At 49.6% G+C, this 12,080-nt stretch overlaps 4 protein-coding genes across 4 annotated transcripts; 2 read left to right on the forward strand and 2 right to left on the reverse strand.

Annotated features, from left to right (window-relative positions):
• The first annotated feature begins 46 nt into the window (after window positions 1-46).
• VE01_07395 (uncharacterized protein) lies at window positions 47-1,171 on the forward strand. Its single transcript, XM_018276830.2, has one exon. It carries the CDS (start codon window positions 192-194, stop codon window positions 1,143-1,145), a length of 954 nt encoding a protein of 317 aa, XP_018128826.1. The 5' UTR covers window positions 47-191; the 3' UTR covers window positions 1,146-1,171.
• Window positions 1,172-1,305: 134 nt separating this feature from the next.
• VE01_07396 (uncharacterized protein) lies at window positions 1,306-3,117 on the forward strand (the record flags this gene model as incomplete). The annotated part of the gene is made up of 1 exon (XM_018276831.2): window positions 1,306-3,117. The coding sequence occupies one exon, from the start codon at window positions 1,306-1,308 to the stop codon at window positions 2,902-2,904; it is 1,599 nt and encodes a 532-aa protein (XP_018128827.1). The 3' UTR covers window positions 2,905-3,117.
• Window positions 2,994-4,277, reverse strand: VE01_07397 (uncharacterized protein). The gene is made up of 3 exons (XM_018276832.2): window positions 3,552-4,277; window positions 3,412-3,493; window positions 2,994-3,251 (listed from the first exon to the last, which is right to left on the reverse strand). Exons 1-3 carry the CDS (start codon window positions 3,995-3,997, stop codon window positions 3,174-3,176), a joined length of 606 nt encoding a protein of 201 aa, XP_018128828.1. The 5' UTR covers window positions 3,998-4,277; the 3' UTR covers window positions 2,994-3,173.
• Window positions 4,278-6,546: 2,269 nt separating this feature from the next.
• Window positions 6,547-8,550, reverse strand: VE01_07398 (uncharacterized protein). The gene is made up of 2 exons (XM_059463878.1): window positions 8,155-8,550; window positions 6,547-8,083 (listed from the first exon to the last, which is right to left on the reverse strand). The coding sequence occupies exons 1-2, from the start codon at window positions 8,355-8,357 to the stop codon at window positions 6,733-6,735; spliced, it is 1,554 nt and encodes a 517-aa protein (XP_059319560.1). The 5' UTR covers window positions 8,358-8,550; the 3' UTR covers window positions 6,547-6,732.
• Between the last annotated feature and the right edge of the window lie 3,530 nt (window positions 8,551-12,080).

Genomic DNA, 12,080 nt, shown 5'->3' on the forward strand with positions numbered 1-12,080 from the left:
GATTTATAAGCGCGCTTACAACCTGCATATCAAAACCAGCCAACCCCTCCATAACCTCATTCAAGACTCATTACGTGCTATCAAGCCATCTTGCGCCAAGGCCACCTATAAATACCAATATATCCTATCAAAGTTCCACACAAGGCTTATAAACTCAAAGCCCAAACCTCAAAACACACAACAACCCCACAATGTCCTCCTCAACCCCTCCCTCACCCCCCACCCTCGTCAACATCGGCACCCACTCCCTCGCCCTCTACACCCACGGCCCCTCCCCTGCCAGCCCCAGCGACCCCGTCCTCCTCTTCATCCCAGGCCTATCAAGCAGCCGCCTCGTCTGGGCCGCCGTCATCCGCCTCCTACCCTCCTCACTGCGCAGCTACACCTACGACCGCTCCGGCTTCGGCAGCTCCGAGCTCTCACCACTCGCTCCCACAGCCGAGAATATCGCCCTGGAGCTCTCGTATTTTATTGAAAGGGCGCCTATTACGAATCCACTTATTATTGTCGGGCATTCATGGGCTGGGGTGCTAATTCGTGAGTTCATCGCTCTTACGGGGAATGGACAGCATATCGCGGGTCTGGTGCTCGTAGATGCAAATCACGAGACTACACTGCCGCCGCTGAAGAAGTGGTTAGCAGCTCTCAAACCTCTAGGTGAAGGCCTGGAACCGTACGCCGCAAGGGGCATAGAGGCAGAGAAGCAGTTGACGCAAGAAGAATGGGAAGCTTTCGTAGGCGACGAGAGGAGCGAGAAATTCCAGCTCCAAGCGGAAAAAGAGTTTGCGGCATACGAGCCCAGTTTCCCCACGCTGCAAAATAAGGAGCTGGAGAAGAAGCAGCCGCTGCTGGGGGGGAAACCGGTGTTTGTGATTGGGGGGAAGAGGAGCTGGGATGGAGTTAGGGTGTATGAGGCTGGGGTGGAGAGGGGGAATGGGACGGAGGAGGAGAGGAGGCATCTTAGGGAGATGATTGGGGTTGTGGATGAGGAGAATGATGGGTTGATTAGGGAGCATTTGAGGCTGAGTACGAGGGGGGAGATTGTTTTTGCGAGGGAGAGTGGCCATTTTGTGCAGGTTACTCAGCCGGATGTTGTGGTTGGAGGGGTGAAGTGGGTGGTGGTTGAGGTGCAGGCTTCTTCTTAGGTGTGAAAAATAAATAGCGAATGGATAATATTAATACATGTCCGAATGTTCTCTAATAATGTGAATTCTTTGGAATCGTAGTCGATTGTTGTAGTTGTAATTATTATCACTATATGGTGTTGTTTGTAAACGGCCGAGTCGTCTCTTGTGAGCTGAGAGCATGGAGCAGGCTTCAGGACCCGATAAGATAACGATTTTCACCACCGACAACAGCTCCAACCTCACGACCACCAAAACCTCCAACCTCCCAATCCTCAACCCAAACACCACAACCCACAACCACACCACCTCTAACTCCCGGGCACATACACACAAACCGCCCAACATGTCCGTCCACGCCTCCCGCGCCGACCTAATCGACCTCGACTCCATCCCCACCACCCACGCCTCCACCCAAGCCACCGCCTTCCTCAGCCAACTCGACCGCAAAAAACGCGCCGCCGCCACCATCGTCCCCACCTCCGACACCGCCGTGCGCGCCGCCCTGCGCGCCATCTCCGAGCCCATAACACTCTATGGCGAAGGCCCCGGCGACCGCCGCGATCGCCTGCGCGAACTCTTGGCTGAGCGCGAAGAGGTGGAGGCCGAGGATGAGGATACGGCTATGGGCGAGGCGGAGGCGGATGCGGATGTGGAGGAGGAGTTTTATACAGCTGGGAGTGATGGGTTGCTTGAGGCGAGGAGGGAGATAGCGAGGTTTAGTCTGCCGAGGGCGAAGGCGAGGGTGGATGCTCAGAAGTTGGAGGCGAAAATCCCACTACGCACACATGTTACGTTTCGCAAGGCTTTGCGCGCGAAGCTGGCGCCGTTTGAGTTGCAGGGGAGTCAGATTGCGGGGGAGCGACCGGTAGGGATTGTGAGGTTTGCGCCGGATGGGGGGTCGGTCGCGGCGGGGGGGTGGGGTGGGAGTATTAAGGTCCTTGAGGTGCCGACGTTGGAGGCGAAGAGGACGTTGAGGGGACATACTGATCGGGTGGGGGGGATTGCGTGGGCGCCTCAGGGAGGGGAGGTGGAGTTGGCGTCGGGGGGTGGGGAGGGGAATGTGCATCTTTGGGGACGGGAGGGGGAGACTCCGTTGGCGACGTTGGGGGGGCATAATCAGCGCGTGTGTCGCGTGGAGTTCCACCCCTCGGGGAGATATCTGGCATCTGCGTCGGAGGATACGACGTGGCGCCTTTGGGATATTGAGACGAGGGATGAACTGCTGCTGCAGGAGGGACACTCGAGGGGTGTGTTTGCGGTGGCGTTTAATACGGATGGCTCGCTACTTGCTAGTGGGGGGACGGATAGTATGGGCCGCATTTGGGATTTGAGGACGGGGCGCACGGTGATGATTTTGGATGGACATATTAAGCCTGTCTACGCGCTGGATTGGGGGGTGGATGGACATCGTGTGCTCAGTGGTTCGGGGGATGGATGGGTGAAGTGCTGGGATATTAGGAAGGTCGCCTGTGTTGGGGGTGTAGGCGCGCATAAATCTGTGGTATCCGATTTGAGGTGGTATAAGGGAGATGGAATGGCGAGGAGTGGGGAGTCAGGGGAGGAGCCGAAGAAGGGGGGGACCTTCTTTGCGAGCGCGGGGTTCGATAAGAGGATTAATGTGTTCTCGGCGGATGACTGGGGGATGGTGTGTAGTCTGAGCGGACATACGGGGAATGTGCATAGTGTGGATGTTAGCAAGGATGCGAGGTGGATTGTTAGTGGAGGGTATGATCGGACGGTCAAGATCTGGGGGAGGAATGATGGAGAGGGATTATAGGGAGGACGAGATGCTGATGGCGTTTGGTACGGTGCTTTCTAGCGGTTTGCATGTTCGATGGGAGTGTAGGATAGTAGAACTCGGAAATGCTGAGATTAACAAGAATGTATTGAAAGGTCAAACTATATCAATTTATAGACACTCAGCTTGGTTCTGTCGATGATAAATACAGTCCAATATGGGCCAAAAATACAATCCCATCTCATAACCCTGCTTTTCGCCTTCGACTTTGACAATATTATAACTCGATTCCACCCCCCTAACAAAATCTACGCCGCCTTCTCCCTCGCCTTAGCCGTCGCAACCAAATCTGGCATCGAATCCATCGTAAACGACAGCGGGAGTAACTATCACCGCATCAGCACTTCACTCTACTCAACATACTGCGCCAGTGGAATCAACTGCCCACAAGTCAGCACCACCGACCCTGCATCGGCGGGCAGGGTGCCCGTGTGGTAAGAGACTGCAACAGGGTTTTAATCGCCAGGAAAAGAAACGTAAACTCACCTGCTCCACAGTCAAGACATGGAAATTCCCCACCTTGTCAAACATATACACCGGCATCGATGCGTCGCAGAACTCCTTAATACTACCCCTCAGTCAGCACACCCCCCTCCTCTCCAACAAACAGAAAAACGAAAACTCACAACTGCCTACACATCCCACACGGACTAATCACCCCCACTGCATCACTCGTAACCGCCAACGCCCTAAACGTCCCCTTCTTCCACCCCCCCTTAAACTCCGCCACCCCCGCCCTCTCCTCCCTCTCCACCTCCCCCACCTCCACCTTCGCCCTCTTATTTTGCCCATGATCCAACAAACTCATGATCGCAGACCCCAGCGCAACGCGCTCAGCGCAGGTCCCAACGGGGTACGACGCATTCTCGATGTTCGCACCGGAGACCTCAGTGCCGTCTGAGAGCAGCACGGCGGCGCCGACGCGGAAGCGCGAGTAGGGCGCGTAGGCGGCGGAGCGAGCGGAGGAGGCGAGGAAGGAGAGGGAGGAGAGGGCGGAGGGGGCGAGCGAGTGGGCGGCGGCGGAGGCGGGGAGGGCGGTGGGTGGGTGGAGGGGGATAGCGGTTGTGGACATTGTGGTGGGTTTTGTGGTTGGGTTGTTTGGGGGAGTATGTTTTGGGAATAGTTGCTGGAGAAATTTACGTTGGAGGAGAAAGGAGGAGGAAGATATAGGGTTCTTGTGCGGGGTTTATTGTTTGGAGAAGCTCTTGGTGGGGTGACGGCGGCCGATAAGGTGGGCTGATAAGGAAGGTGCTTGTGGAGTTTCTGCCGCCGATGGCATGTTGACTGGTGCGGGTTTAAACTCGATTCGGCAACGGCGAGAGAGAGTAGCGCCGCTAGGGCTTAAAAATCACTGTTTTCGATAAGTATGCCTACTATCAATAAGTGTGTACGTAGTCTTTTAAATGCTATTTTTAACGCTAAATATTCATGTTAGCGCTAGTGTAGCTACCCTAGGGGTTGGCCTATTTTTCGACATAATTAATGCCCGAGGTATTTCACTCAGCCACAATCGGAGCGCCTTAGGTGTAGCCGGGAACATCGTACTTCCAAGCTCCGCGACGAAAAGCCATTCTTGAATCTCGCATAGCGTCACTCGTCAGTCGTAAATATCATCAGTAAGGCAAATCGTGCGACTTCGTCTGCCTAAAATCATGGGCAGATGGAAGGTAGAAGTTGTTGCTTAATCGTGTAGCTGCAAGGCCGGGCCTTGGGATGCAGGTGAGCTCGCCTCGCACCTCGAGTTGGCTCTCTCGCCTTCTCACAGAAGGCATTAATTGGCATCTGTCTGCCTGCCACAGCTGAGGCAGACGTTTTGTAACCTATTCATTTCAAGTTAGTCACTCAAAGTACCACATGAGAATGAAAGGCCTAGACCAACTTTATCTTTATCCTTGTTGTCATAGCCTGATTGGTTGGTATGGGTGTGATGTGAGCAAGCGATTCTCTGCCTCAACCATGCCTAACTGCTAGATTTTGAGAGGTAGGCTTAGTTTTGAGAATCTTGAGGCTTTTGTTAAGCCAGCCGCATTTCCTCTTCTGATATCATCTAAATGGCTTTGTCAGCTGACAATGTCTTAATATCCATTCCGTGCCAAATTTGAATAGTCGTTCCAAATTTATCACTAGGCAGGGTTTAGAGGAGATCTAGGATGAATTTGTTGTCCTCTGTCTCTTGAACATAAGTATTTTTGATAGCTATTTAGGCACGTTGCCACGCGGCTCTGTATTGGTGTGCCGCCCCTATTCCAGTGTCTGAATATTACAGGGCTCTTTGCTCTCTTTACAGGTTGATGTATTGTCGTTTGCCCGTCGTTGTTAGGGCCTTTTTCAAATCCTGCTAGAGGCTTACCCTGTCCTTGAATTGGCCTAGAGCCAATAGCTCTTTAACCTCGGCTGAGAGTACAGGATATATCAAATCTCCTATATCTCTCTTTTGCCTTTTTGTGATTTGGTGTATTGTTTCAGTTTCGTCGTCGTCGTCTTCGTTGCCCAGGAACTGCCAAAGATTGCGTGCACGGAACAGAATACCCATACGAATACACCATTCGGCATAATTCTTTTTCGTGAGCTTTGGTACTGTATTTGGTGTATTCGCCATCAAAACTCCTTTCGTATCTGTCATATTAATGATGGCAATTGATATTTGAGCGGATGGTGCTCAAATACTACTCAAATCTGGCCAGTGATGCGGCTAATATTCAAATGTGAGAACGGCTGTTGATTTAGCCAGTACTCTAAAATATGAGAGTAGGTCGATGATTTAGCCAATACTCCGATGGGAGCTGGTCGATGATTTGGCCAATACTCAATATGATTCAACAAATTTGTGGCAGATGTTAAAGCATCCGGCCTCATAACTGTAGAAATAGATATATAAGACTGTCGAATAGACAGAATGAACCAAACTAAACGAATGAATTAATTGAATATCTAGACTATAGAGCAGGTCCCTAATATATATGAGACCTGAAACGAGTGTAGTTTAGGATGTGTCTGTAACGAGTGATCAAACGAGTTAGACAGTGCTCAAACGAGTGTGTCGCAGAATAGCAACTCAACCCAATATATCCAACTGTTCGTACATGTCTCTATCGTGTGTTTCTAGGTCACCTGACACACCCAGCCATCTTCCGAGAAGCTCTTCTCTTCCGTCCCTAAAGGCAGTGAGTGTCAATCGCAATAAATCCGTTCATTTTACGGAGTACGGAGTACTCGCTATTTCCTCTCTGGTATTTATCCAGAGTTACGGAGTACAGAGTACAGAGTACAGAATAGCCAGAATAGCGAATGTGCTCACCCTGCCCCCAAAAGCCTGCCTAAGCCACACCCAACCACCCCATTCACGCTGCTCCAGCCAGCCTCGCGCATTCCGCGTCAGCATGACAACAATGGAAGGAGATGGCGGGGGACATATATGGTAGGGCTGCAGGTTTAGGGTTAATTTAGAGGAGAGCATAACCTCCTAGCTGCATCACGAACCCTATGTGACATCCTGCGATCTCATATTTTCTAGGAGCCTGCCCTACCCTATCACATTTACTAACCCTGACACTTAGAGATGTAGAAAAAGCTGAGTGACCTTGAAGTATAGAAGATTTAAAGCTGCTTAGAGTCAAAGTGGTTGAATGAAGCTTTAAGAATCTTGTCTTGAGACGTCGGCTTAGCCCTGCACTGCCACCACATAGTTCTACAGTAACTAAAGATTAATGAAAGCCAGATCTAGAAACCTCGTAACACTTCTCGTTGAGCGCCGAGTGGCTAGAAGCTCTTCTTGCATATTCTAACTACAGTTCTACCATCCAGGCCTCACATTTTCAAACCCACACGCACCGACTTAATGCCATCGCGACGCCTCACAATAACCTCAGGATCACGTCGCATCGCAGGGAGTCCCAACATAGTCTCCTTCCGCTTCGGCACAACCCCCTTTCCAAGCGCATCTCCATCCCCAGGCACCATCTCGAAACTCAGCAGAGCCTTTACCACCAGCGAAAGCGTGATGTTCAGACCGAGATACCGACCAGGACACTGGTGCATACCTGGAAAACCGAAAACATTAAGGTGCTTAACGAGATCTGCGTCAACGTCACCGTTGTCTTTCAGGAACCGGCTAGGACGGAATGCGTCGACGTCCGCACCCCATGTATCGAGGGCGAAGTTGTGCAGGTGGATGGGAGTCATGATGATGGATCCCTTCTTGATCTGGTATTTGGCCTCGAAGATGCTGTCTTCATACACGTATCGTGCCACTGGAGAATCTCCGTAGACGCGGAGAAGCTCGTACCAGGTTCCTAGGAGCAGTGGGCATGAGCTTCGGACTCTATCCATGTCGATGACAAGACTTTTCGTATCTTGGGTATGATGGGGATGGTCGACCGCAGCGTTGAGTTCGGAAACAAGGCTCGCCATCAGCTCCGAATCAGCCACGATGTGGCAGATTGCCCAGGTGATGATGTTGATGACGTTTGACATCAGTCCCACGATAGCCACGAGATGGCAATCAGTGAAGCCCTCTTGCGGGAGCTCGAGCGTCTCATAGAGAACAGAAAGTCGTTTGAAAAGGGTAGGCTCCTGAATCTCGTCACCGTAGGCCTCATCTTCCGCTGCCTTGTCGAGCTTCTTGCGCACATATTCCCGTGCTGAGAAGAGCTCCCTTGGAACGAGGAATGAAATGGGATTTCGCAAAGTCTCCAAGTTCTGAATGAAGACTCTCAGATGCTCCCGAAAAAGTGCATCTTCGAAAGGTCCTTCTTCGCCCCAGAACACCGCGCCCATAGAGTACGAAAGCAGGTCAAAGAGCCAGCTTCCCAGTCCAACTCTGACCGGATCTCGGCCTTTGATAGTTTTATCCCAATGCCCCCCAGCTTTCAGCTCTAACTGCGCAGCATTTCTCCGAAGATTCTGCAGGCTCCTGAGCTCCTCGTTGAACAGCTTGGATAAAGCTCGCTTGAAAGCACCTGAATCGGGATCCAAGAGGAACTGCTCGCTAGCAGGTACAAGACCCATGCATGGCCCAACAGCAACGCGAAATACGGTCATCAGGCTCAGGTGACGCATGCCTGTGAACTGCTTGATGCTTGGTGCATCAAGGGGGTGAATAAAATGCATGTCCTGTCCAGGAAGCTTAAGGGTTGATATTGGTGTGCGCTGAGCCGCACTAGGCAACGTTGCGTGTAAGTCATGTGCACGTTTACTGGAGAGACCAGTTAAGAGAGGGAGAATACACACCATAGTGAAGATATATACAAGCTAGAGCCCCTGGATGCAATGCCTATAAGATGCCCGATAAAGGGGATGCGAGAACGGAAAACAGGCGGCTCGGAAATCTTATCACTTGCTGTTGACGTTGGCGAATGCCAGAATACAAATACCCTATAGAGAAACCATGTGACCAGCAAATAGCATGCAAGAGTGGGTATTTGAATCGCCATGAGCACGCAAGTGAAAGTAGTGTGATGATGATTCTCCTGCACCTAGTAAATGTCCAAGACGGTCGCAGGTAGAGATGCTAAGGGGAGTTAGGCACAAAATGTAAACCGAAAACAAGGTGCGAGTGCGACCAGAGATTAATTTTTAGTATAACGATGAAGTCACAAATACTGTTAAATTTTCAGACCATAGATGCGGACTATAGAAGCTCGATAACGTCCGTGTGTTAATTGTTAAGCACCTCGTAGCGAGTATTATCCCCCGCTATATAACCAAAGAGAGAGAGGCCTAGGCTAGTGTTAATCTTGGCCAATGCAACAAAGTGTGCTAGGGAAACAAACGTGGACGATGAGCCGCCGCGAGTTGGAGTGGCGAAGAACATGGCTTCTGCTGCTTCCATGCCGTAATGGCTAGAATCTCGTCCCACAAGGGAATAATAGGAACAACACTCGCTAGCAGGCTAAATCGCCCCGCATCGCCTCCCCTATGGCTGTGTCCACATGGAATACAGTATAGCGACAAAAGGATTTGTACAGGTCTGTGCTTAACACACAAAAATGGCTACTACTTTATTAAACGCAAATACGTACATAATTGCAATTATGTATATAGGTATAATAGAATACTAGAATAGCTTTAATAATATTATATATTTATAATAGCTTAAGGCTCTTATTTAAGTATATAAGTATATGTTCCGGCCCAACCACGAATAAGTGGTATTCGCGAATACGCTGGCCCATTCGCGAATGGGCCGGCCCAACCACGAATATGTTCCTTCGCGAATAGGCCAACTACAAATAGTAGAAGAGTATAGCAAATTGAATAAATTAATAATCTAACCACTATTGCCAATAGTGTCTGCTCTTGCCCGCTTCCGCTTTGGCTTTTCTACTAAAGCTAATTCCGTACGAGTAGCTAGGCCTGATAAGTTGCCACAGTTATAATCATCATTATAACAGTGAACACTACACTACTTAACCTCCTTATAACAGCAGCACCTCTTTGTACTACACTGCCCTTTGCATTGACATGATATTCCTACCCGTACACTTGTAGAAGCCTCTCTAGCTGCAAGCCCTAATCCTACCTGCTTTGTAGAATCAGGAATTTGAATATCAGACCATAGAGCCTGCTCTACAACACTAAGTGATTTTGTAGGTATAAGGCGTTGTATAATACCAGAGGCTGTTATAACCTGATACCAGTGTAGGTAAGGCTCTTTTAAAATGCGTGCAAAGAGCCTCTTATTATCAGTTAAGGTTCTATCCTCCCGTAGAACCTTTATAGAGACTATATCCCCTACTTTAAAGTGCTGTATGTCATGCTTCTTAGTGTACTTGCGTACCATAGAAACCCGTGCTCTTTGAGTAGCTGCTATAGCCTGCTCAATTATAGGGTCAGGTGTAGCTCGAAGCTCAGTCCTAGGCTGAGCTGGCACCCGAGCCCGGGTCCCACGACGGAGCTCAGAATGAAGCTGCTCTTGCGCTTGCTCAGAATTGAGCGAGGGCACCAGCTCAGAATTGATCGAGGGCGCTACCTCAGAATTGATCGAGGGTGCCAGCTCAGAATTGAGCGAGAGCAGTAGCTCAGAATTGATCGAGAGCAGTAGCTCAGAATTGATCGAGGGCGCCAGCTCAGAATTGATTGAGAGCTCTCGCTCTTGCTGAAGCTGTAGGTCAATTTGAGCTTCAGGCTCAAGCTGGCTCTCAAAAATTGGTCCCATATTAGGGTCCTCCTGCTCAACTCCAATTGAGAGATCCTTCCGGGCCTGGCTATTAAGCCAGTCAATATGAGAGTTCCTGTCTCGGAACAGTAGCTCGGCTGGTGCGCACCCAATTGTAGAGTGGATTTGGGTGTTCATTGCAAGCGTGACCTCAAGTAGCCCATCATTCCACTCTGTAGACCCATGGTCCATTTTCTATGCTCGGAGCTTTGCTTCTACAATTCCATTTGCCTGCTTAACTAGGCCTTGCGTTTGAGGTGACCGTAGTGCTCCATTTACTACTTAAATTCCATACTTTCGTAGTAGGATAAGTAGAGCCCCCTTAAATTCCTTCCCATTATCAGCTTACATAATCTTAGGAGGTAAGAAAGCTGCAATAAAGATAGCAAAGCAGTCTGCAATCAGCTTTGCATGCTTGCTCTTTAATGGATATAGCTGTATATATTTTGAGAAGTGATCCTTTATATGTAGAATCTACTTATATTGTCCTAACGGCTTATGGCGCATATCAATTAAGTCAATTTGAACCCTTTCCTATGCTCGGCCTATAGTAATAGGAACTAGAGGAGCTTTTGTAGTAGTAGGTCGATTTAGTGTGCAATTTTTACATCGCTTTACTATAAACTCTGCTTCTTCTCGCTTTAGCCTATAGTATTTCTGTTGTAGAATAGTCTATGTTTTTGTCTAGCCTGTATGTAAGAGCTATAGATGTTCATTAACAATAGTGTCAAATGCATCACTCTCTAGAACAACAGATTGTAGGCTCTGGAACTTAGAGTCAGGCTTCCGGTAGAGCTTATTATGTATAAGCATAAACTCTGTTTGAGCTCTATGCTTTAGTCGTGACTCTACTTGAGTTGTAGGCTTTAGTAGGATCCACTTTAATAGTTAAAGGTTAATGTTATGATTCTATCTACAATATCCTATAATACTACCCCGCGTATTAGGCAGCTATTCGTGGTTGGGCCAGCCTATTCGCGAATGGGCCGGCCCATTCGCGAAGGAACATATTCGTGGTTGGGCCGGAACATATATAAATCCTTTTGCTACTATACTATATCCCCTTAAGTGTAGTAGGTGTAGTATATAGTATATGTAGTATAGTATATAGTATACGTAAATAGTACTCTAACATAGTATACTATACTACCTATACACTAGTATACTGCACTTACAAACATCACCTACTCTACATCTGCTAACCGGGATAATTTGAGGGATAGGGGGCGGGCGGACGCAGTGTCTTTCCCTGCTCCGACCCTGCTCCGACACTAGACAAGACACTAGGCAAGCAGTGTTTTCCGTCATGTCCGTCCACTTAGCAGGATCCTCATCCTCATCCTCATCCTCATCCGCATCCCCGGCCCGCCTCTCTCGGCCTAGTGGGCCGGCTCACAAACGAGATGTGCAGGGTCTAAGGATGTGATTGATCGATCAACTTGATGCATCCACTGCACGCGACAGAAGGTACCTCGATGAGGAATGGCGGCGTACTTTGGATGTTGAGGGCTGTTGGTGTAGTCCCCGCCCGGATGGTGTATGGCTACTGGCCACCATCTACCACTCTACTGAATCCCCTCCCGCTATCCCACATGTGGTAAGACCACGAGAATGAAACCGTCTGAGGACATGGACATGGCATCGACTGGCATGATGGAGATGGACATCCATCCTAAGTCCGGAATCACTGGATCCGCTGCCCGCCGGGCCGAACCGTTCTGCGCCAACTCTCTTCCGGGAAGGTCCACTCGCCAGCCTAATAGCTCGATGTTTATCCACTAATCGCTTGATTAACCAATTTATCAGAGACCAATCACGCCCTGCCCCTATGCGGTGGATGCATTAGTATGTGTGTGTGCTGCAGTGTGTACTACAGTACGGCGCTAGAAGTATGCGTACAGGTCTGTACTTAAATTGCAGTAAACGGGTGTCTTTTTGTATGGGAGAAGCACAGACCTGCACGCATACTTCTGGCGCCCTACTGTATGCAGTGGACTGT

This window comes from Pseudogymnoascus verrucosus, assembly GCF_001662655.1.
Source record: "Pseudogymnoascus verrucosus strain UAMH 10579 unplaced genomic scaffold scaffold_33, whole genome shotgun sequence".
NCBI lineage: Eukaryota > Fungi > Ascomycota > Leotiomycetes > Thelebolales > Thelebolaceae > Pseudogymnoascus > Pseudogymnoascus verrucosus.

Bases quoted from the DNA above. Each gene is read 5' to 3' on its own strand.
- VE01_07395 (XM_018276830.2), top strand. From the start codon at position 192: ATGTCCTCCTCAACCCCTCCCTCACCCCCCACCCTCGTCAACATCGGC.
- VE01_07397 (XM_018276832.2), bottom strand. From the start codon at position 3,997: ATGTCCACAACCGCTATCCCCCTCCACCCACCCACCGCCCTCCCCGCC. The intron at 3,494-3,551 runs GTGAGTTTTCGT...ACTGAGGGGTAG, and splicing joins TGTGGGATGTGTAGGCAGTT to TATTAAGGAGTTCTGCGACG. The intron at 3,252-3,411 runs GTGAGTTTACGT...ATGCGGTGATAG, and splicing joins ATGTCTTGACTGTGGAGCAG to TTACTCCCGCTGTCGTTTAC.
- VE01_07398 (XM_059463878.1), bottom strand. From the start codon at position 8,357: ATGGCGATTCAAATACCCACTCTTGCATGCTATTTGCTGGTCACATGG. The intron at 8,084-8,154 runs GTGTGTATTCTC...AACGTTGCCTAG, and splicing joins TTGTATATATCTTCACTATG to TGCGGCTCAGCGCACACCAA.